Below are 25,000 nucleotides of genomic sequence, written 5' to 3'. Positions count from 1 at the left end.
CTGATTGGCCCTGGCTGATGATGTCAGCAGGGTCGGGGGAGCCGCGACAGAAGGGCTGTGTCTGACATGAGGTCTGGAGGCAGCAGTCCGGGTCCATACAGTCCACCAAACCATCTAGACACACACACACACACACACACAAACATACACTATTATAATCCAGTGACATCCGCTTTCTTATGTGTACAGGTTTGAAGTAAAGCGTGCCGAGGGCTCACAGGGCAGTGTGTAGTGCGCATGGTGTAATTATTTGTTAAAGGTGCCCGAGTGTGTGAGCGTGGAGGAGAGAGAATGCAAAGCTAGCGTCCCTTTAGACCCTACACCGCCTTTACACCTGGGGGAAGATCCTGACGCCCCCCTCAGCCCCAGTGCCCTACGAGGGGAGCAGTGCCTTTCATTTCACGTCTCACCCCAAGGGAAAAAGGCAAGCAACCCTCAGCAATAAGTGGGGCAGTCTAAAACTGTGTACCACGTTTCTCTCGCCCCCGCCTCCTCGCGCTCTCTCTCTCTCTCTCTCTCTCTCTCTCTCTGTAAACAGCTGGGTAATGTTTGGAGTGGAGATGTGCTCCCCTACAGGCAAAGACATAAACCTCCACCATTCGTCACACTTAGTTTATAAAAGGCCTGTGTGCATACAGAGCATGAAGAATAACACGCACGCACACATACATACACGCATGCAAACACACAACACGCACACACACACGCACATGTCTGCATAGACAGCCCCCCCCACACACACACACACACACACACACACACACTGTAATCAGTGGGAGTCTAATTCTTTTTCCTGCATCGGCGACCCTGTTGGTTGGCGAGAGTGACGGCGTGTCCAACTGTTTGTTTTACTTTCGCGAGCGTCCGTCATCCCCGCCGCCCTACCCCATGACTCCGGCCAAAACCACCACAGACCCTCGCGTGAGATCTGACCTCTTCATAACTCTCCCGCCGTTTTCCACCCACCCCCTACGGCCAAAGTCAACACACACATGAAAAGATTCCTCAGTGCGGACCTGGCTCGGCTAGCCCGGACACAAAGGCCCGGCCCAGACACGGCCCGTGTGCACCAGGACACCGCGCAGACGGTTATGTGCTTACAGCCTGCACTGTTTATTATTACAGCCCAGACTGACAAGTGCTGAGGAGGATGATGATGATGGAGATTTTGAACGTACTATTTTACAGTACTTTAACCGTGAAGGAAAACTAAACCAAAGGAGTAATATATAGCAACGAAAACACAGCAGTTCGATGTTCCGAACAGGTCAGTGTTACGCTGTATATTTTCCTGCCACAGTTGGAGGCAAAAAAACCTTTAACAAAAAAACAGGGAAACTTTCAGTGAGGATTCACACGATTTGCTACATGCTTACATCAAAAGAGACTTCAAGCAAAAACACTTGCAGAGGAAACATACACATATGTGCAAAACTGAGGTGGCATGATACCACTTTTTTCTGGTACCGATATTTTTTACTGAGCCGATATTTTTTCATTACAAACTGCCATAGAGCTGTAGTTTAGTTGTGTGATATAACATATTAGATAATATAATATGTTATTTTATGTTAAATTATATTATATATACTTTAAACACAGTGAACACAGCTATGTGTCAGTGCTAGAAACTACAGCCTGGACACTAGAAACTAAGACAGAGACTCTTTGTAGTGTACAGGCCTAGACACACAGTGTGAACTGGCTGAGACACATTCTCTGCTTTGGTCCAGAGACACTTGCTTTAGTAGCAACATAATCCAGAAGAATGTTCAAGCTTCAATGCTAACACTACAGCTGTAGACAGCGGACTGTACTGATCGTCCCATTGGCTGGTCTAAGGTCACCGACTGCTGAAACATCTAAAGCCCACACTAAAAAACAAACTTGGGCACAAACTCACAGACAAATGAATACACGATCACACACACACGCACACATACAAATACACAAAATCTCTCAAGCATAATCTCCCACACACACACACACATACACACACACACACAACCATAACACATGCTCACCTCCTTCGTTGTCCTTGCCATCGGCACAGAGGGTTTCCATGGCGACGTCACAGCCGACCCCTCTCCAGCCAGGCTGGCAGACACAGTGCCAGCCGTTCTGGTCCAGAGTGCAGCGACCGTTACTGTTACACAGGCCCGGGCATCCCTCTGTACACACACACACACACGGTCAGATCCACACACACACTTACAGACATGCAGGTGTGTGTGTGTGTGTGTGCGTGCGCGCGTGTGTGTGTGTGTGTGTGTACGTGAGCAAGATAAGTGTGTTGAGAGTCAGCCATACTGGCTGTACTGGGACACTGTGGACCTGCGGGTGAGGTCAGACAGAGATGGGTTCACATCCCTGAACAGATACACACTCAAAGAGAGGCAGATGGAAGAGGGCAAAGGTCAAAGGTGAACATAGAGTGACACTGGACTTTGCACAGGCCTGGTAAGATGCACAAATGCTGTAAATTCACATGAATGTAAAAATAAAATAAAAATGAAAAACGAATAGCCGCCATTGCCATCTTCGGCCTCACTCCCGTCATCCTCATCATCCTCACATCATTGTCATCATCATCATCATCGTCACGCCCTCTGCCCAGATGTTTTGGGCACTCAAAATGAAAATATAGACAAAAACCACAAAAGCAAAATCTAAATGTCAATCAGTAGAAATAGAAAATCATGATATCGTGGAGACACGATATTCAACTCAAGAAACAGAAGAAACAAACAAAAAAGTCATCCAATTTTGTAGAAAAACAGAATTAAAAAATCAAATTAATAATGATAATAATTGTAATAATGATAATAATATGTAACTGTAATGGAGTGTGAGAGAGAGAGAGAGGTCTGTGAGTTTTATAGTAGCATCCATGTGAAGGCACAGCTGAGAGAGGAGAGAAACCTCTGGCATAAAGTATAGAGAGGGTGTGCTCCGAGGGACAGGGGCTCGCCCCCATCACTATACTTTCTGCCCAGGCCACATTCTGGAGGGATGGGGCAATTGGGGTAGGGTGGGGTAGCATAGGGCCCATGGGGGCAAAGGAAGCAACAACGGCTGGAGAAACACACATCAGGATTCAGGCTACGGGATGCATGGAAACAGGGCCCACAGAATCCCCCAACCAAACAACCCAGGGATCACGTGTGTGTGTGTGTGTGTGTGTGTGTGTGTGTGTGTGTGTGTGTGTGTGTGTGTGTGTGTGTGTGTGTGTGTGTGTGTGTGTGTGTGTGAGAGAGAGAGTGTGTGTGTGTGAGAAAGAGTGTGGGTGTGAGAGTTTGTGTGTGAGAGTGTATGAGATTGTGCGTGTGTGTGAGTGTGTGTGTGTGTTTGTGTGTGTGAGAGAGAGAGAGAGAGAGAGAGAGAGAGAGAGAGAGAGAGAAAGAGTGTGTGTGTGTGTGTGTCTGATCAGGACAAACAAGGATGAGGGGTGACCAGATAAGAAAACAGAGACACGCTGACAACGTGCTTCATAGACCGGAAAAAGGGAAGAGAGGGAAAAAGAGGAAAAAAGGAAGGAAAAGAATGAAAGAAGGAGTGAAAGAAACAAACAGAATGAAAAAGAGAGGTAGTAGAGTGATTGCTTGTAAAACAATCTCCCTGTAACTTGGGTTTACCTTTAAATCCTATCCTCTCTCCTACCATGGGGCCAGAGGAGGGACAATTCAGGAAAGGACAACACAACAAAACAAAAAGGTTCTGAGCAATTGAGTCTGGCATACAGGACATTAAAGAGACACAGGACAGCAGGGGGAGCGGGGGACGGAGGGGGACGGAGGCACGTGGGGGGGGGGGGAGGGGGCAGGGACCAATGACAGGAAGACTGAGAGACGAAGCTCAGCCTCTGGGAACTGAGCTCACACCACAGCGAACGCCTTAAGACTCAGAATATTTAAAATACAAAATCACATCACAGAAATGATTTCAGTTTTAGACCATAAACACAAAACACAGTCTTATTAGGCATAGTGCACAAAACGATATTTACGGAACGATTGACTGATGCATAAAAAGATACAAGACCATTAAAAAGTGTGTTAATTGACAGAATGAACTGAAGGGAGTGTGAGCGGTGGCTTGAGGGCTGATGTTATCTGATGTGACTGAGTCCTCTGTTGCAGTGTGAAAGCTGACAGCAGACACCAGCCCCCGTCACAGAGAGACGGCCCTGGACCCAACAGAACTACTGGATGTGCAGCTCCAGGGGAACTGGACACAGAGCCCTGGAGCACACACACGCACCTCACTAAAATGTAACGGGACGGCATGTTTAGGGAGACATGAGAGTAGGTTGAGGAACTTTCTGAGTGTGTGTGGTGTGTGTGAGTGTGTGTGTGTGTGTGTGTGTGTGTGTGAGGAGAGAGAGAGAGAGGGGGCGGGCCTTGCAGTGCTCAGCAAATTGGGGACATTTGCCAAGGAGAATGCTAAGGGCAGGGGATTGGATTTCTGACAGTCCCAAAAAGAGATGAGAATGAAGAATCAGTTATTCTGGAGACAGTATACGCAAGGGGCACACGCACAGAGAGAGAGAGAGAGAGAGAGAGAAGAGAGAGAGAGGAGAGAGAGAGAGAGAGAGAGAGAGAGAGAGAGAGAGAGAGAGACACAGAGAGAGAGAGAGAGAGAGAGAGAGAGAGAGAGACACACAGAGAGAGAGAGAGACACACAGAGAGAGAGAGAGAGAGAGAGAGAGAGAGAGAGAGAGAGAGAGAGAGAGAGAGAGAGAGAGTGGAGGTTATTAATGTGCAATCAGAATGTCATCAGGAGCTGAACTGGCCCACAAATGCACAGAGGACAGCAGAGGAAGAAAGGACACAGTACCTTGGACATACGTCTCCGGGTGAGCTTCAGAGACAAGGAGAGAGAGGAGGGAGAGAGAGAGAGCAGACGTTTAAAAAGGAAGAAAAGGAAGACAAAGAAGTCATGGTAGGGTCCAGAGAACAACAAATATCACACACACACCCCATAGCAGTTCATAACAGAGAATAAAGGCAGCACACCAGTAAGAGACTGGGAGGCCAAAATCTGCCTTATGGAGGAAAATGAACTACACAGCCACCAGTCTCACAAACACATAGCACACACTACACTGGACATCACATACGAAATGCGAACCATCTTCACATATATCTGCTCGGAATGAACCTCAACCTTGGAATGGGCACCAACTGAGTTGGGGAATTTACAGGAAGTGTCATGGAAGGCAAGTGCATTGTGGGGTTTACGGGATTGTAACCTGCAGGCACCAGTAGTTTGTGTGTGTTTCACTGTAGGAAGAAATAAGATCTATATGTGATGTTTTCTGTTTAGAATTTATGTGATGTGTATACAATTTATATTTGTGTGTATCTCTGAATATCTGTGTGTCATAGGTGTTTTTAAAAACATATTTCTATGTGATATGTCTATTAGTGATGATGTGCTTGTATGAGTTTCAGTGTGTGTGAAAATGTGTATGTAAGGTATTTGTTTGTGTATAACTCATATACATAAAACCAGTAAATGTGCATATGTATCATGTATTTATGTTTGTGTGTGTATAGCACGAGTGTGTATGTGTGTGTGTGTGTGTGTGTGTGTGTGTGTGTGTGTGTGTGTGCCGTGGTGATAGACTAGCTCTATGCAGTAAGAGTGAAGCATGATAGAAGCCTTGTACTGTCAGCATACTTGGCAAGTCTCATATTAAATGCAGGGTTATGAAAACAGCACCTACACATTCTTAGACAGGAGCACTAGCGCTGAGGCCAACCACGCACTGGGTAATTACAGCAGAGGGTTTGCTCTTTAATACTCACAGTCCTCAGGGAAGGAAGAGGAGAGAGGGAGGGAGAGAGATAGAGAGAGGGGGGGTTGGGAGGGGCTGGGACATCAGTGCTTCGCTGTGTTCAGATTGACCCCTGATGACTTCTGATTAAAGTGACATTAACCTGGAAACAATAAAAGCCCAACCCCACGACACGGGAAGAGACGGTGGAGAGGAGAGAATCACCAGCCCTGAACCCTGCTGCTCACACCAATGAGACAGAAGAGTCTGACACTGCCTCTAAGAACACACACCACCTTTCCCACCATGCCCTGCTGGACCAGTCAAACGCCAGCCGGGTGTTGCTGAGGGACCAATCAGCTCCTGCGCCTGGTGCTCAAATAACAGCATAAAGAGCCCAGTCAACCATCAACGAGGGACCATGACAGCAAAACTCCAAGGATTACACACACACACACACACACACACACACACACACACACACACACACACACACACACACACACACACATTCACTCATGCACCACACACACATATCCCACATATGCACACACACACACACACACACACACACACACACACACACACACACACACACTCACACACACACACACACACACACACACACACACACACACACACACACACACACACACACACACACACCAGATGAGACAGACACCTACACAGTTTTTTGTCCAAAAACTCATATTTTTCATCTCCCAGTGAGATCTTTATCTCTGAAAGGGTGATTCATTAAATAATGATCAGGAGGTAGAAATTACACAGAGATCTGTAATAGCTTTTCGCTGTTCAGGCTGTTTCGGCCTGAGATGTCAAATTTAGATGCAATTTGTAGAGAGGAAAAAGAATACAGCCTGTCGGAGAGAAAATATGAACATGCACAGGCGCATGTGTGTGTGTGTGTGTGTGTGTGTGTGTGTGTGTGTGTGTGTGTGTGTGTGTAGAATTCTAAGTATTTTAGAAAATGCCATATTCCTGTCATTTCTGTCCAGCTTAATGGTAATCTGCATGCATGTGTGAATGTACGTGTCAGAGGATGTCAACTCCCTCTCCGTCAATGAAATTCACGCATATGCTTACTGTGTGTGAGCTACAGTATACTCTTCTGTGTGTGTGTGTCTGTGTGTGAGCTACAGTTAGGTCTTCTGTGTGTGTGTCTGTGTGTGTGCTACAGTATAGTCTTCTGTGTGTGTGTGTCTGAGTGTGTGCTACAATATAGTTGTCTGTGTGTGTGTCTGTGCGTGTGCTACAGTATAGTCTTCAGTGTATCTGTGTGTGTATGTGTGTGTATGTGTCTGTGTGTGCTACAGTATAGTCTTCTGTGTGTGTGTGTGTGTGTTTGTGCGTGTGCTACAGTATAGTCTTCTGTGCGTGTGTGTGTGTGTGTGCTACAGTATAGCTTTCACTGTCTATCTGTGTGTGTGTGTGTAGCTTATGTGCATGCTACAATGATAATAAATCTGGACTAGCATGGCTTCCAGATATCCAAATATGTCAGCTATCCTGTATTTGTGTGTGTGTGTGTGTGTGTGTGTGTGTGTGTGTGTGTGTGTGTGTGTGTGTGTGCACGTGAGGGCGTGGTGTATTTTGCATGCTTGTAAATAAATGTGTCTTTTAAAAGAAGATATTTTCAAATGTGTGAATGTACCTCCATCCCCCTACACCACATGTGCACTAAAGGAAAAAATCAAACTTCATTAAAGAGATCAGTGTCCTACACCCCCTCTCAAACCTCACCCCCACCCTTCAGCAACTGTGTATGTGGAAAAGCCCATCTGTAAAGCTCTCCAGAAAAGCCCATCTGTAAACTCCAGAAAAGCCCATCTGTAAATTCTCCAGAAAAGCCCATCTGTAAATTCTCCAGAAAAGCCCATCTATAAATTCTCTAGAAAAGCCCGTCTGTAAATTCTCTAGAAAAGCCCATCTGTAAATTCTCCAGAAAAGCCCATCTGTAAATTCTCCAGAAAAGCCCATCTGTAAATTCTCCAGAAAAGCCCATCTGTAAATTCTCCAGAAAAGCCCATCTATAAATTCTCTAGAAAAGCCCGTCTGTAAATTCTCTAGAAAAGCCCATCTGTAAATTCTCTAGAAAAGCCCATCTGTAAATTCTCCAGAAAAGCCCATCTGTAAATTCTCCAGAAAAGCCCATCTGTAAATTCTCCAGAAAAGCCCATCTGTAAATTCTCTAGAAAAGCCCATCTGTAAATTCTCTAGAAAAGCCAGTCTGTACACTATCCAGTAAGCCAATCTGTAAAGTCCTCCAGAAAGCTCTGGAAGGGCTTATCTATAGAGTGTTTGGATCATGTTTTAAGATTTTCAGGCTGAGATGTTTTCTGAGTTTGTTGTTCTCTCTCTCCGTTTGAGCAGCCCTCCACACCGCCCTCCTCTACTCCTTCCTTCTCCAAACATCTACTCCAACTATAATTTGAGGACCGTTTCCTCAAAAAATGACTATTTATTTAGCCATGTAACAACCACCTCACCATGGAAACACCCAGCATGGAGACACAAACAGCCCAGTAGGTGGTGATTATGGAGCTGGCGGTGGCTTAAGGCAGGTATGGCAGAGCGACCCCTCTCTTTGTCTACATCACATCTTTAATACTTGCTCAGAAGCGTCTGTCCTGTTTAGACTAGTGACTCAGTCTGTTGGTCTGGACACAGACAGCGAGTCATAGCCTAAGACAATAATAACCTAACATGACTCCATCTGTGATGAGGGCCTGCATTTTGGCATTTCACAGACACTGAGTTTGGGGCGTGTGCACACAGGCACGTGCCCTTGTGTGTGTGTTAGTTAAAGGATGATGATGCAAGCATGTGGTATTTTGGAAGAGAAGTGACAGTGTACAAACTGTGATGTGGCTCAAAAGAGCATGGGTGTGAGGAGACAGGAAGGTCACACACCTAACCAACCGCCCACACACACACACACACACACACACACACACACACACACACACACACACACACACACACACACCACTCCCCCCCATACTAAGCCATAAACTCTACATCAGGTTGGCAAAAATGATGTATTAGGTACCATAATTCTTAAACTCACTCTCTCTCGCTCGCTCTCACCCACACACACACCTACACACACACACACACACACACACACACACATACAGAATCATCTCAGGTACAAAGAGACAGAGTGTTGGTGTAACCTTGGCTCAAAGTGACTTTACTAATCTATAAGCCTTACTAATGCCAAAAGCGGAAAAGCTGTAGGAGTGAATTCTGAGATGTTCCTCCGGTTCCCGTCACTGCACAAATGCCAACACACACACCTCTGCACACACTGATCTGCACACACTACTCTAAAACCAGCCTTGTCTTTAACCTCAGGCAGGCTCTGCTAACAGCACTCTCCCTAATAACATCATTTCTAGACAAACAGGTTCATTAATAAACTTCTTGTTAAATTTAAGTGGCCATCAAGGCTGCGTGTGCGTGTATGCGTGTTAGTGTGCGTGTAATGGCTGACTTGATCGAGTGACAGGAGAACGCACTGGCGTTGCTAACGGGGACCGTGAGCGGGCGGACATGGTCCAGGTTTCCCGTCAGGCAGCCGCTAGCTAACGAGGGTGGCGGGGTGTGGCGATCACTCACTCTGACGTGCAGAACGCCTGCCGTAGCCTGCGGGGAATCGGGCGAATTAGCCACCTGATGCTGGGCCATAGCCCAGCAGCGACTGGCCTGTACATGCGTCCGGCCGCCGGATATGGGGAGAGATGAGGTCCCAAAAAGAACCAGCCGGCTAATTGTCTTCCCTCCTGGAGATACATTGCCTGCTGTATCTGCTCCCAACACTAATCTGACACACCTGGTCCAGTGTTTGGGTTAAAAGAAGAACCTAACGACATCTGGCTAAGTTAAGATTATAACTGGCGTTCTGCATAACCAGACATGGAAATAGCTGAATTAGTGAAGAAAAGTCGGAAAGATGTCTCATTAACCAAGAAAAAAGAGAACACAGTAGGCCTAAACCCTCTCTGAGTGCCAGACGGTGCGTGCTGGATTTGAAGCTCTGATTATTAGCCGTGGGGTTTGCGCCGTCGCCACTTTGACGAGTGCGACATTTTCCAACTTTTGAAATTGTGCCTTTGCTGTGGTGAGCTGGACCGCTGATCTCCTGAAGCGGCGTTTACTGGCCAGGAAAGGTTCAGTACATCCACACGGCAAAGGACCGGCAGTCCAACAACCCGCCGTGTACACAGGGGGGAAGAGAGAGAGGGGAAGAGGAGGGAGAGGGAAGAGAGAGAGGGAAGAGGAGGGAGAGGGGGTAGGAGAGAAGAAAGAGGGGGAGGGAGGAGACAGGGAGGGAGAGAGAGAGATGGGGAAATAGAAAGAAGGAGGGAGAGAGATGGGACAAGTAAGGGGGAGAGAGCGACTGAGAGGCATTTGTGTGAGCAGTAATCTGGGGAAGGTATTTAGTAGCATTTACAATACAAGGATGTTGACCTTCCTTAATGAACTGACTGGCTTCTTTCGAAATCACCACATGGCTGATCACATTTACATCGTACACACCCTAATCAATAAACATAAATCAAACAAAACAGAAACATCTTTGCCTGTTTTGGCTGAAATTAAGGAGGCATTTGATTCTATTTGGCATGAGGGACTATGTTTGTAAATCTGGTGAGGGGGAGTAATGTCTATGATATTTACATTACAACTGTGTGGACAGAACTGCTAACAAATGTACACAAGGAGGAGTGAGTGGGATACAGGCAAACACTGTTCAATATTTACACCAATGAGTCAGCAGTGCTGATGAAATAATCTGCATCCCCTGGACCTATGAGACAGGGAAGCTCAACTCCTGCTCTGTGTAGATGAACGAGTGCTGCTTTAATACACCACACAGGGGTTCCAGCAGGAGCTGGACCTGATGCACCACTCCCATCAGAACCGGACCCTGACAGGAAAGTGACACAAGACAGACCTGATTTTCTAGAAGAAGCCTGGATACCAGGGGTCAGTCACCGGTTCACTAAAGGCAAGCAGCGCCTGTACAGCACATGATATAGCACACTTACCTCTGACCCGTCCCTCAGCAAGGCAAACAATACACTAAATACAAATGCTCTCTGAGCTCTATATGCAATACAGGGCAGAATCAGACCATTTTTACCACATGTTTACCACAATCAGACCACAATCAGACATGTTTACCACATGTAAACGCACAAAAAAGATCCCTGCACGCCCTGGATGCAGGTAAAGAAAAACACTGCATTTAAAGACCACTTTAAGGCAATGCAGTCAACTGGTTCTGAGGCTCAGAAACCCCGTAACAACCAACAACTACCACAGACGAGCCTCCTTCTGCACAACTTTACCACTTAGATTAAAGTACAATAAAAGTACAATAAAGTACAAAACAATCTGGAACTTTGGGACATAAAACTCAGACCTTGAACAGAGAGAATGAACTGGCAGAGATCCACAGCAGAGACAAAGCAAAGTCATAATTCATGTATATGTGTGTATTCATGTATGTGTGTGTGTGTGTGTGGTGTGTGGTGTGTGGTGTGTGTGTGTGTGTGTGTGTGTGTGTGTCTTACCAACAGTACAGTGTTCTCCTGTCCCAGCCCTGATGACACTCACACTTCCCGTCCTTGCAGACTCCGTGTTTCAGTGCAGCGAGGGTGACAGGCCTTCACGTCACACACGGAACCGGGCCCAACCATCCTCACAGCGACAGCTCCCACCCATACACACGCCATGGGAGCCGCAGTCCCACCGCACACAACTTCTGCACTCACACACACACACACACACACACACACACACACACACACACACACCCACACACACACACACACACCTTAATGTAGTTATATTCACATAAAGCATAGGATACACACTCACATAAACATCAAAGTTATATTCTCATAAAACAGAGCATACACACAAAAAAATACATAGTACACAAATAATACATACAAACGATGAACAATGAACACACACACACACACATGCGTGTACACACACACACACGCATAACAGAGGTCCCCACCCACACACCCCCCATTCCGCCCCACTCTAAACGGCGCTCATGGGTCACACTTCCTAAAACGGTTCTGTCCAATCAGCTCTGATGGAGAAACAGAGCCGGTACAGCCCTGCTCACATGGGTGGGGCCCGGTCTGCCTCGCAACCCAGAACACTGACAGCTCTTAACCCCTGACTAAACTCTAGCTGTGTGATGTGTGTGTGTGTGTGTGTGTGTGTGTGTGTGTGTGTGTGTGGTGTGTGTGTGTGTGTGTGTGTGTGTGTGTGTGGTGTGTGTGTGTGTGCGTGCGTGTGTGAGTCCATCTTAACAGGGCATGTGGACAGATATCCAAGCTAACATGCTGAATGTCCGGCCTGGACTTGCAGAACAGAACACACACAGAGTGCTGGATAGGAGAGCAGGGTTGGCCGGGGCTGTGTGTAGCTGTGTGCTGTGTGTAGCTGTGTGGCACTCAGGACACACACCATGGACACGTCTCAGGACACACACCATGGACACGTTTCAGGACACACACCATGGCCACGTCTCAGGACACACACCATGGACACGTCTCAGGACACACGCCATGGACACGTTTCAGGACACACGCCATGGACACGTTTCAGGACACACACCATGGACACGTTTCAGGACACACACCATGGACACGTTTCAGGACACACACCATGGACACGTCTCAGGACACACACCATGGACACGTCTCAGGACACACACCATGGACACGTTTCAGGACACACGCCATGGACACGTTTCAGGACACACACCATGGACACGTTTCAGGACACACACCATGGACACGTCTCAGGACACATACCATGGACACGTCTCAGGACACACACCATGGTCACATGTCTTAGGACACACGCCATGGAGACATGTCTCAGGAAACACGCCATGGACACATGTCTCAGGACACATGCCTCTGGACACACGCCATGGACACATGTCTCAGGACACACGCCATGTACACACGCCATGGGCTCAGGCCCCAAGAACACGAGCCTCTTCCTGTTCTACTGACTTCTACTGTTTCAACATGAAAGTAATTGCAAGTTAAATGACTATGACGATAATCATAATCAGAAAATGAGTATAATTCAAATGACTAAGGTTTCAATGGTTTTGTGAAGGCATGTGTGTGTGTGGGTATGTGTGTGTGTGTGTGTGGGTATGTGCATGTGTGTTCATGTGCACAGAAGGGGATATCTGATGTAGATGTAAGATGCTAATAAACTGCTAAACAGTAAGAAAGAAAGAAAAAGAAAAATCAATGAGAGAGATGGGAAGAGGGATGGAGAGAGAGATGGAGAAATAAAGAAGAAGATAGCAAGCCAAACTGTAAGTGTGTAACATGTCACATCTCACAGGCTTCTAATCCAGCCCAAGTCCACCTGGACCCTGAAATCTCATTGTCTCTCCGTCTCTGCCCAAAAATCGCTGTGAGCTGTGACAGAGGTAAGAACAAAGGGGCGGAGTCAGGGAAAACCAGGCAAAATTTCCCAGCAGCCCTTAACTCCATGTGTTTGAGACTTACTTCTTCACTGTGTGCTGTCATTATGGGTCTGACAGGTGGGCAGGAAGCAACAAACCCCTCTTCTGTGTGTGTGTGTGTGTGTGTGTGTGTGTGTGTGTGTGTGTGTGTGTGTGTGTGGTGTGTGTGTGTGTTTGTGTGTGTGTGTGTGTGTGTGTGTGTGTGTGTGTGTGTGTGTGTGTGTGTGTTGTAACGTCAAGAGCTGACTGAAGTACACTTTCTTTGTAATGTATGAAGTGATGGAGAAGAGGAGATTAAAAGGGAGACCAAACAAAAAAAAGCAACCCTCTTTCTCTCTCCCTCCCCTGTCTCACGCTCTCCCCATGTCTGTCTCTCCCAGTCTTTCTCTCTCTCCCAATCTCTCTCTCCTTGTCTCTCTCTCCCTCTCTCTGCAAGTCTCTCCCTCTCTCCCAGTCTCTCTCCCTCTCCCAGTCTGGCTCATGGCTCTAGTCTCCCAGGTCCTCCTCCTCCTCTCTCTCTCTCTCTCTCTCTCTCTCTCTCTCTCTCTCTCTCTCTCTCTCTCAGTCTCTCTCGCCCCCTTTTTCTCACTCTCTCCCAGTCTCTCTTCCTCTCTCTATTCCTCTCTCCCAGTCTCTATCCCTCTCTCCCAGTCTCTATCCCTCTCCTAGTCTCTATCCCTCTCCCTCTCTCCCAGTCTCTATTCCTCTCTCCCAGTCTCTATCCCTCTCCCAGTCTCTCCCTCTCTCCCAGTCTCTCCCTCTCTCCCAGTCTCTCCCTCTCTCCCAGTCTCTATCCCTCTCCCAGTCTCTCCCTCTCTCCCAGTCTCTCCCTCTCTCCCAGTCTCTCCCTCTCTCCCAGTCTCTCCCTCTCTCCCAGTCTCTATCCCTCTCCCAGTCTCTCCCTCTCTCCCAGTCTCTCCCTCTCTCCCAGTCTCTATCCCTCTCCCAGTCTCTCCCTCTCTCCCAGTCTCTCCCTCTCTCCCAGTCTCTCCCTCTCTCCCAGTCTCTCCCTCTCTCCCAGTCTCTCCCTCTCTCCCAGTCTCTCCCTCTCTCCCAGTCTCTCCCTCTCCCAGTCTCTCCCTCTCTCTCCCTCTCTCCCAGTCTCTCCCTCTCTCCCAGTCTCTCCCTCTCTCCCAGTCTCTCCCTCTCTCCCAGTCTCTATCCCTCTCCCAGTCTGGCTCATGGCTCCAGTCTCCCTGTGCCAAGCGTGTTTATCCATCTTTACGTTGGCTCTGGGACCAGCTACAAGGCCATGGAGCCTCTCTAGGCCGCATTAATTACACCGCCACTAATTAATACAGCACGCTGAGACACAGAGCGGGGGGAGAGAGAGAAGCAGGGAGGGAGGGAGATGGACAAGCAGACGGTGGGGTGGGGGTGTGTGGGAGAGACAGGTGGGGGTGGTGGGGGTGTGTGGGAGAGACAGGTGGGGGTGTGTGGGAGAGACAGGTGGGGGTGGTGGGGGTGTGTGGGAGAGACAGGTGGGGGTGGTGGGGGTGTGTGGGAGAGACAGGTGGGGGTGGTGGGGGTGTGTGGGAGAGACAGGTGGGGGTGATGGGGTGAGAGTGAGAGTTCCAGGGGACACTCGGGTGAAATAGTGTTTTCATTAGACGCTGGATTAGATGCTGCTGGATGCGAGGATGATGTCACATAACTAACAGGCAGCCATGAGTGAACCTTAAAACAGCAGGAGCCCAATACAGCTCTTATTACTGCTATTATCTCATACACGCACGCACGCACGCACACACACACACACACACACACACACACACACACACACACACACACACACACACACACACAAATCATACAGCCACACGCACATTCACATACACACATTCTTTACAGGCACACACACACACGCCATATGGCCACATACACAACAGACACACACACATGCGCAGACACACGTGCACACACATGTTCACACATACACACACGCAAACATGCACATATGCATATATCACAGACATATAAAGCCCACATATGGCCAGACACACACATACAGACAACACACACACACACGTACAGACACCACACAGTCACTCACAAAAACAGCTTATGTCTAGAGTCATGTCTAGACACGTGTGTGTGTGTGTGTGTGTGTGTGTGTGTGCCTGCGTGAAACATAAATCAGAGAGCTCTGCACGGTACCGATGGAGCAGTCGGGCCCGGTCCAGTTGGCATCGCAGGTGCAGGTGGCGCTCTCGGAGTGGTAAGTCCCGTGACCCGAACACTGGTCTGGACACGTGGTCTTCAGAACCTCACAGTTGGTACCGGACCACCCCAGGTTACAGTGACACTCTCCATGGATACACACACCATGGGAGGAGCAGTAAGGATCCAGACAGTCCACTACGTATGTGGGGGGAGAGAGAAGGAGAAAAAGAGAGGGAGGTGTAGAGGGAGAGAGAGGGAGGTGTAGAGGGAGAGAGAGGGGAGGTGTAGAGGAAGGGAGAGAGAGAAAGAGGGAAGAGGGAATGAGAGAGAAGGAAAAGAGAGAGTGAAAACAGAGTGAAACACACTTGATCTATCTATCTATCTATCTATCTATCTATCTATCTATCTAGATGTCTGTCTGTCTGTCTGTCTCTCTATCTGTGTGTGTGTGTTCAAATATTTAATTCAAATGTTAAAATCTATATATATTATTTTACATCATGCAAATCTACTGCATTTCTAGAATCATTGTTTTAAATGTTTGTGTGATGGTTGAATAGCTTTGACAATACCAATAATAATATGATAATATGTACTCATGTACTTTTAGAATCAGGCGCCATTTACTCTAACATGAGTGTGTAAATGTGGGTTAATAAATAACAATACAATTTTATATGAAGCATTTAACAAAATAATTCAAATGGATTAACTACAAAGATGCAAAAAAATACTTGTGAACAACCAAGCACATAGATATGTGCTCATATAGAGTCCCTCCGTAGTGTAAACACACACTGTACCTGTGGCACATAATCACTGATATGACAGCTCAGAAGTGTGTGTGTGTGTGTGTGTGTGTGTGTGTGTGTGTGTGTGTGTGTGTGTGTGTACATATGGGCAGATGTGTGTGTGTGTGCGCGTGTGTGTGTGTGCATGTGTGTGTAATGAGAGAAGATTGCTGACTGACCCAGTACTGTCACACTGTACCATATGTGCATAGTAAACTCCCCACTGTTGGATTAACATGTGCAGTGTTTACACAAGGCCAGCTGGACACAAACGAGCACGTTAGAGTTAATTCAACAATGCAGGGGTTCATCTAACATGGGGGATTACTCTGCAGAGAATTTTGTCTCTCTCCATCTCTGTCTCTGCCTACCGCTCTCTCTCTCTCTCTCTCTCTCTCTCTCTCTACCTCTGAGTTCTAAAGGTGGGCTTGCCCCAGTTTCAGGTGAGATTAGAGGAGCCAAGTTCCGTGGTTGCCTGGTGACCCCACTGTCTCGCAGGGATGGATGTTTCTGTACAGGAAATGGGAACCACTGTCTCTTTCATTTGATGTTAGTTCAGACTCTAAGACTGATAGTGTATCTCAAAAACACACCATGTGAGTGTGTGTGTGAGTACAGTGTGTGCTGCATGTGTGGGTTCTGCATCTGTAGGCTAATCTGTGCATCTGTATTGCTTGAAGGTGTGTTTATTGTTTGTGTGTGTTAATGTATGTACATATGTGTAGTATGTGTGTGCATTTGTGCTGTGTGTCAGTGTGTGTGTGTGTGTGTGTGTGTGTGTGTGTGTGTGTGTGTGTGTGTGTGTGTGTGTGTGTGTGTGTGTGTGTGTGTGTGTGTGTGTGTGTGAAGCCTGTAGCTGAGTAAGCTGTACTTCCAGTGACTGTGGCGGAGATGTGGCTTAATCAGACCATTGACTGTCTGCCATTTCATCAGGACCGGCCATGGTAGGAAAATACAATCCACTCACACTTAATTACATTAGCCTCTCTTCTCTCTCAGCCTGTGTGTGTGCATGTTTGTGTGTGTGTGTATTTCTCGAGACAAATCAATACCCTTGCGCAGTGGGAATGATATTTGTTAGGTCGAAAACAAAATACACCCGCCCACCAAAAACAAACCAAAAACCCCAAGAGCACAAAGGCCCGGTACTGCACCCATGACCCATGTCCAGTGACGCGTCCCGCTAATGAAAGCATTACACATTACGCTAGTCACAGCGTCCTTCCTTCCTGTGTGTGAGGGAGAGAGTGCCGTATCACAGGGGCACATCTACACAATTATCTGCTCTGTGATGTGCAGAACAGGAACTGTTTCTGCAACAGTGAACTATTAACACCAGCTAATGATTATTACAGGGACACCGAGAGATCAAAGCTGCATGCAGACACAGAAAGAGCTTCTGATGACTGCGAATGCAACTCGGAGTCTCTCATTAGGCAAAGAGACAGGGATGCCCTGATCACATTCCCCTCTCTCTCTCTCTCTCTCTCTCTCTCATCTCTCTCTCTCTCCTCTCTCTCCTCTCTCTCCTCTCTCTATCTCTCTCTCTCCCCTCCCTCCCTCCCTCCCTCCCTATCTTTTCCTCTCTTTCAGAGTGATTATCTGGTTACAGACAAGACCCTCCCCCTCAGAGATAGCGCAGGCTTTCAAAGAAAGCTTCTGTGAGAAAAAATCAATGCGTTTTCTGACCTGTTGATAATCAGCTAGTGTGTTTATGACACATTATCTCACCATCTTTGATGGCATAATGAAGCAGGCCTTAATGGAGCCCTCACACGAGCTGCACACTGTGTGTTTCACACTCCCTCTCCAGTGGCCTCTGTCAGGCCCGTGCCCCTTCTTACATGGACTACAACTCCCAGACACCCAGCATCCTGGCTGAAAACGAGAAGCTGAAGTGCCCAGCGTCTTTGAGACAGAAGCACGTCCAGAGTCATCGTCACATCCTGAAAAGGCTCTTTGGAGTCAGACTAGGACACAGAGTGGAGTGTTTCTGAGTCTGGAGACAAGGGTGTCCATCACTACTCTGGGAACTCTGCTATGTCACTCACACACACACACACACACACACACACACACACACACACACACACACACACACACACACACACACACATCTTGATGAGTTGGCTCAGAGGCTTTAGTCTGGGAGCAGAACTCTTCAGTGTGGCAGCCCTCCAGTAGCAGGTGTGATTCCCACTCATGCCAACTGTCACAGCCCCAGTTTGAACACACCTGACTCTGCTAGTAAACGGCCTGATGGGAAACTTGAGGACTGAATGAGGTGAATCAGAAGAGGTGTACCATAAACATGAAACAACAAACGTATCACACGTGTAGCAAGCATGCTGAAGATGTTCTGCAGATCTCCTGAGTTCACAGGGTTCTAAGACCTTACTCTCCTCCTTCTGAGGTTCCAAGAGGGATCTAACAAATTCCTTCTTTCCCCCTGTTTCCTTGGAACATTTCCTTGAAGGAGTTTACTTATAAGAGTGTGGTTAGAATTCTGGAGTGTTCTCAGAGTGTGGTTAGAGTTTTGGAGTGTTCCAAGTATGGTTGGAGTTTTTGAGGGTTCTAAGAGGGTGGTTAAAGTTTTGGAGGTTCTAGAACAGGCGTACTCAACTAAATTTGTCCGCGGTCCAATTTTGGCAGATACCTGTGCCCTGAGGTCCGGTGCGGCGGGGGGTGGCGAACGTAAGTTGTTGAGCGGGGGGGGGGGGGGGGGGGGGGACGGGGGGGGTGGGGGGGGGGACGGTGCGCGAACGGTGGAGGCGTTTATACTTTCGCGAGCGTCACTGCAGTGTTCTCCGAAACGATAGGCGGTTTTGTCCGAAACGATGGTAGAAACACCCCTCAAAACAGGGGAGTGAACATTTACCTGACCAATTTTAATGTTGCTATATGTTTCAGGTTTGAAAAGTGCTGGAATTTAGGTTAAAGTACTTTAAAATGTTTGAAATTGTAACTACTTGGTTTCACAACAAATAGCTGTCTGACTGAATAGTTCTCTTGTATTAGGTTAACAAATACGAGCCTCTTGTAATTCCAGGACGAAACATGAGAGGACGTGAAGATTGGGCGTTTTTTAAATAAACAACCATTAAATAATGTGATAAAAAGCGAATTATTTCGAGTATATGTATAAATATTTAACTTAATTATGTTTAACATGCTGGGAAATATTGAAATGGACCTTGAAAGTGACGTACAAGTGCTTTAATTCCACCTTATAAAGGTGTATGAACCCTGAAAACGTGACTTTGTTCATTGCGCTGAAGCGCGGCGCGAAGTTACAAAATTCGAGAGGTGCACGACCTCTCGAACCGACAGCGCGCGAGACACTCGCGCACACGCGGAGCCACAGCGATTACGTCATTTTCGCCGCGCGGACCCTCGCGCCGCTCGCGAAGCGTCAACCAGGCAGGCTTGTTGTTGAGCGGGGGTGGCGAACGTAAGTTGTTGAGCGGGGGTGGCAAACGTAACACTCGCGACGGAGTGTTTTGTCAATAGCCCTGAAATAAATGCTACGGTTTTGTTTTGGTCCGTATCCAGTTAATCAGGAATGAGATTGGGTCCGGACAGGACTGCGTTCGGGTCCGGATCCGGACCGCGGTCAGCCAGTTGAGTACCCCTGTTCTAGAAGCATAGTTATAGAGTTCTAGAGCGTTGTGGGTCCTCTAGGACAGGGGTAATCAATTAAATCTTTCCGCGGTCCATTTTTGGCAGATAGCTCAGACCTTAGGTCCGGGTCCGCGGTGGCGAACGAAAGTTGTTGAGCGGGGGGGGGGGTGGTGGCGAACGAAAGTTGTTGAGCGGGGGGGGCGAACGTAACACTCAAATGGGTGGTGAACGTAACGTCTGAAAATAAATTCTCCGGTTTAAAATATAGTCTCCCGTTAAAATTGTTTTGGCATTTGGGTCCGTATCCAGTTAATCGGGAACGTGATTGGGTCCGGACAGGACGGCGTTCGGGTCCGGATCCGGACCGCGGTCCGCCATTTGGTGATACCTGCTCTAGGAGATCTTGTTCCAAGAATAGCTTACTTACCCTCCTCACAGTTCTCTCCCTTGTAGCCCGTGTTGCAAGCACACAGGCCCATAATGCATATGCCATGCCCACTGCAGTGGATGTCGATGCACTGGTTGCTGGGAACGTCACACTCCGTCCCCTTCCAGCCACTGTAGCACAGACAGCGCCCCCTGGAGTACTGACCATTGCCACTGCACAACACAGGGCACGCAGCTGCAAAGAGGCACAGTACAATGACTTGGTGATTTCAATGGTCAATGGTTGAATATAATCTGACAAAAATGTAGCATAACATATAGATAAGGGCTAAGGGCAATCAGTTATTATAATGATTATTAAAGCTTTGTATTTTCATTTGGATTGTCTTTTTACTGCGTTGTTCTTATAATGAAGCAAAAAGTGACAAGGATTTCAGATTTTCTAAAGATCCTAGTTTAGGACAAAATAGAAAGAAATTATGCTAATTGTTTCTTCCTGTTGGTAATAAGAACCAATCAGGAATGGTGAAGAAGGCTTTGGTCAGCCGTACTTTGTCGCATAACAATGTGAAAGCAATTAAAGAATGCAACAGTGTGCTTCCCAAAGAGTGTGGTGTGTGTGTGTGTGTGTGTGTGTGTGTGTGCATATGAGAGTCTATGTGGTGTGTGTGTGTGCGCGCGCATGTGAGTGTGTGCATGCGCATGTGTGTGAGTGTGTGTGAAATCACATCTGAGTGTGTGTGTGTGTGTGTGTGTGTGCCTACCCCGTGAACAATCAGGCCCAAGAAACCCTGGGAAAACAATGACACGTTCCTGAGCGGCAGTCTCCGTTGCCATGGCAATTGTGTGGACACTCTGTGAGGGACTCTGGTGGATAGAAGGAGCACAATGAGAGAGGGAGAGAGAGAGAGAGAGAGATAGAGAGGGAGAGAGAGAGAGAGAGAGAGAGAGAGAGAGACAGAGACAGAGAGTGTGGAAGAGAGACACAGAGAGAGGGAGAGACAGACATAGAGAAAGAGAGAGACAGAGTGTGAGAGAGATAGAATGAGAGACAGGCATAGAGAGAAAGAGAGAGACAGGGAGAGGGGAGGGAAGAGAGAGAGGGTGAGAAACAGAGAGAGTGAGAGTGTGTGAGAGACACAGATAGGGTGAGAGAGAGTGTGTGAGAGACACAGATAGGGTGAGAGAGAGACAGAGAGTGTGTGAGAGAGAGACCAAGGGTGAGAGAGTGAAAGTGACAGTGAGGTAGAGTGAGGCAGAGTGAGGCAGAGTGAGGTAGAGTGAGGTAGAGTGGGGGAAGGGTACCGAGGAGGGAAGCGTTAATTGAGAAGGCAGTGTAAAGAAATTAGCAGTATTCAGACTTTGTGAGGTCTGCTTTAGCCTATCTTTAATTAAAGAGGTGCCAGCTGTTTGATGAAGCATACGACACATCCCAGCACACTCTGCCTTAATGAACCAATCAGAGAGAGATTACTACCAATTACCAGCCAGACACACAGTCCAAGGCAGCCTGTGCACAGTTGGGTGACCATTAGAAGACCACCTCCCCCCAAGCCACACACACAATACCAGCAATAGCACTTATATATATATATATATATATATATATATTTGAGCTGTGTTTCCAATTGCAAAATCTGGTGGTATGAGTACAACAATGACACTAAAATGCTTCTGTAGAAAAAGGTCTGACAATCAGTTGCTTATTGTGCTGTGGGTGAATCTGACAGGTAGCAGAACTCGTAACCCAGCCGCTGCATTGACCAGCAACACAAATCAACATGATGAAAAACCCTTACTGCCTTAGCAATTAGTAATGTGTAACAATAACACTCTGCTGTGGGCTCATGTATCCGAGGAGCGTATTTCTGGACTTGCCTATCGCCCGTATGCTGCATTGCTAAAGGAAGGCATTTTTTATTTATTTAAATGACATGAGCTGTCAATACTTTCATTATGGTGGGGAGAAAGGTGTTTGTCCAGGAGCGCTTCAGAGGGAGAGTGACCGAGTAATGAAAGTGAGCGTCTCTTCTGTCTGCCTGATATTACCATGTCACTGAGCTGCTATTACCACCGCCCCCCAACCTCTCTTCACAATACACACACGATCAATTTTCGTTTTCTAAAGGTTAAGCTGTTCCATAGTGAAGGCAGAGGTGCTTGGCGTCCCCCAGGAATCACGAGTGGTACAGTCCCACCGCTAATTTTCCCGTGTCAGAAGTGGCAACTGAATCGAAGGAAATTACTCCCGACTCAGAGCAGTGCTAGTGGCTCGACAATACAGAAACTAGGAAAGCAAGGGAGGGAGGGAGGAGGGAGAGAGAGAGAGAGAGAGAGAGAGAGAGAGAGAGAGAGAGAGAGAGAGAGAGAGAGAGAGAGAGAGAGAGAGAGAGAGAGAACTGAAAAAAGGAATGAACAACTGGAAAGTCCATGAGGGTGTGCTGTGCTTTAATTTCTCCTGACCAGCTTCTTCTGATCGATAGAGCTCTCATGAGCATTAAACACTCACCTGTGCACATATGTAGAGCTTTGATGAACATTTAACACTCACCTGTGCACATATGTAGAGCTCTGATGAGCATTAAACACTCACCTGTGCACATATGTAGAGCTCTGATGAGCATTAACCACTCACCTGTGCACATATGTAGAGCTCTGATGAGCATTTAACACTCACCTGTGCACATATGTAGAGCTCTGATGAGCATTTAACACTCACCTGTGCACATATGTAGAGCTCTGATGAGCATTAAACACTCACCTGTGCACATATGTAGAGCTCTGATGAGCATTAAACACTCACCTGTGCACATATGTAGAGCTCTGATGAGCATTTAACACCAATTTGTGCATATACATTTCATTGGTGTACATATGTAGATAGATGCATGTAATTGCTTTACTGAGATGTGCTCTACATATTCAACGTTTTAATCACCCTGTTAATGTAGTTTAGTGTATAAGGGCTGACCTATAACGAAGGTGTTATAGACCTGCCCAGTGTAGCTGTGTGAGGGTTGACCTATAACGATGGTGTTATAGACCTGCCCAGTGCAGCTGTGTGAGTGCAGACCTATAACGATGGTGTTATAGACCTGCCCAGTGCAGCTGTGTGAGGGGCTGACCTATAACGATGGTGTTGTAGACCTGCCCAGTGCAGCTGTGTGAGGGCTGACCTATAACGATGGTGTTGTAGACCTGCCCAGTGTAGCAGTGTGAGGGCTGACCTATAACGATGGTGTTATAGACCTGCCCAGTGTAGCTGTGTGAGGGTTGACCTATATCGATGGTGTTGTAGACCTGCCCAGTGTAGCTGTGTGAGGGCTGACCTATAACGATGGTGTTGTAGACCTGCCCAGTGCAGCTGTGTGAGGGCAGACCTATAACGATGGTGTTATAGACCTGCCCAGTGCAGCTGTGTGAGGGCTGACCTATAACGATGGTGTTGTAGACCTGCCCAGTGTAGCAGTGTGAGGGCTGACCTATAACGATGGTGTTATAGACCTGCCCAGTGCAGCTGTGTGAGGGCTGACCTATAACGATGATGTTGTAGACCTGCCCAGTGTAGCTGTGTGAGGGCTGACCTATAACGATGGTGTTGTAGGAGACTTGCTCTGTGTTCTTGCCGTCGTTGTAGAAGGCCAGGTGCCACACGCCCGAGTCCAGGAAGCGTATGAACTCCGCCTCATGAACGTTGACGGAACGTGCTCTTCTCACAGCACCCTCCAGGTCAGAGGCACCACGCTTCTCCTTCGAGATCAGACGACTGCCGTCCAGCAGCTCCACGAAGTCGTACTGCGCGCTGCGCGCACACACACACACACACACACACACACAATCATACATGAATGAACATGGGCTCAAAAGCCCACAAAAGCACACGCAGAGATGAAGATGTTCGCCGAGGCATGGATAATAACCCACTTACAGTAACAATCATTTCCAATTACATGACAAATCAAAACAGAGGCAATATCTGTTTCAGTACTCACTCAGAACTACACCAACTCTACTCCCACAACCACGCTGACTTTACAGAATCTCTGTGATGCAAATTAGCCACATTACGTTGGGTGTAATTAATCCACACCCTTAAACATATAGCATTTATCTAACCCATTTAAAGGCGCTAATTTGTGCCTCCCATTTAGAGGCTGATGGTGAACGACAACGAGCCGCACGCTGACTGAGGCGCTTACTGCAATTCCATCATGGCTTCCAACCGTTCCCTGTGGTCGTAATCACTGACCCAGCCTCGGATGTGACAAGGAGACACAAAGGCCCATTAACACGACAGGGAACAGGGAGCAGACAGACGTGGTACACGCGCCCTCTAAGGGCACGTCAGCCTGCTGCTGGAAGAAGCTGCTTCACCAATCACGCCGTGGGGAAGACGCCAGCCAACCTGCACACGTATGGGAGAAGGTGCGGAGTGCACTCGACGAAGGGGCTTCAAACTTACAAAACTTACATATTTTAATAAAGGAAGCTGAACTGTGTGAGTGTGTGTGTGTTCTCTGTGTGTTTGGGAGTGGGGGAAAAGATCATCTTTTGTTGTCTGAACCTCCGTGAAATTATGAGCATGTTTTCACCAGCAGTTTGGAGGGTTTCTCCACGTCTCTGAAGAGCTTCACGACAGGTTCGGCTCTAGCTGTCCGCCAGCTCTTCATGAGGAGAGACGAAATCCCAACCAGAGACACAAGGCCCCTGATG

The 25,000-nt window shown here is 47.6% G+C and overlaps 1 protein-coding gene across 1 annotated transcript in view; it reads right to left on the bottom strand.

Annotated features, from left to right (window-relative positions):
* The window catches only part of tenm3 (teneurin transmembrane protein 3), an 88,235-nt gene that overhangs the window by 55,386 nt on the left and 7,849 nt on the right, over positions 1-25,000 (bottom strand). The window contains 13 exon segments of the mRNA XM_076989467.1: positions 1-114; positions 2,025-2,171; positions 3,636-3,656; positions 4,837-4,860; positions 11,383-11,404; positions 11,406-11,450; positions 11,452-11,496; positions 11,498-11,578; positions 15,478-15,683; positions 20,328-20,522; positions 21,052-21,085; positions 21,087-21,154; positions 23,872-24,082. The exon segment at positions 1-114 is cut by the window's left edge and continues 103 nt beyond it. Of these exon segments, the coding sequence (XP_076845582.1) occupies positions 1-114; positions 2,025-2,171; positions 3,636-3,656; positions 4,837-4,860; positions 11,383-11,404; positions 11,406-11,450; positions 11,452-11,496; positions 11,498-11,578; positions 15,478-15,683; positions 20,328-20,522; positions 21,052-21,085; positions 21,087-21,154; positions 23,872-24,082 (1,213 nt within the window).

The sequence above is a fragment of the Brachyhypopomus gauderio genome, unplaced genomic scaffold (assembly GCF_052324685.1).
Source record: "Brachyhypopomus gauderio isolate BG-103 unplaced genomic scaffold, BGAUD_0.2 sc68, whole genome shotgun sequence".
NCBI lineage: Eukaryota > Metazoa > Chordata > Actinopteri > Gymnotiformes > Hypopomidae > Brachyhypopomus > Brachyhypopomus gauderio.
The sequence above is the reverse complement of the archived record's forward strand: the minus strand, read 5'-3'. Positions and strand labels throughout refer to the sequence as shown.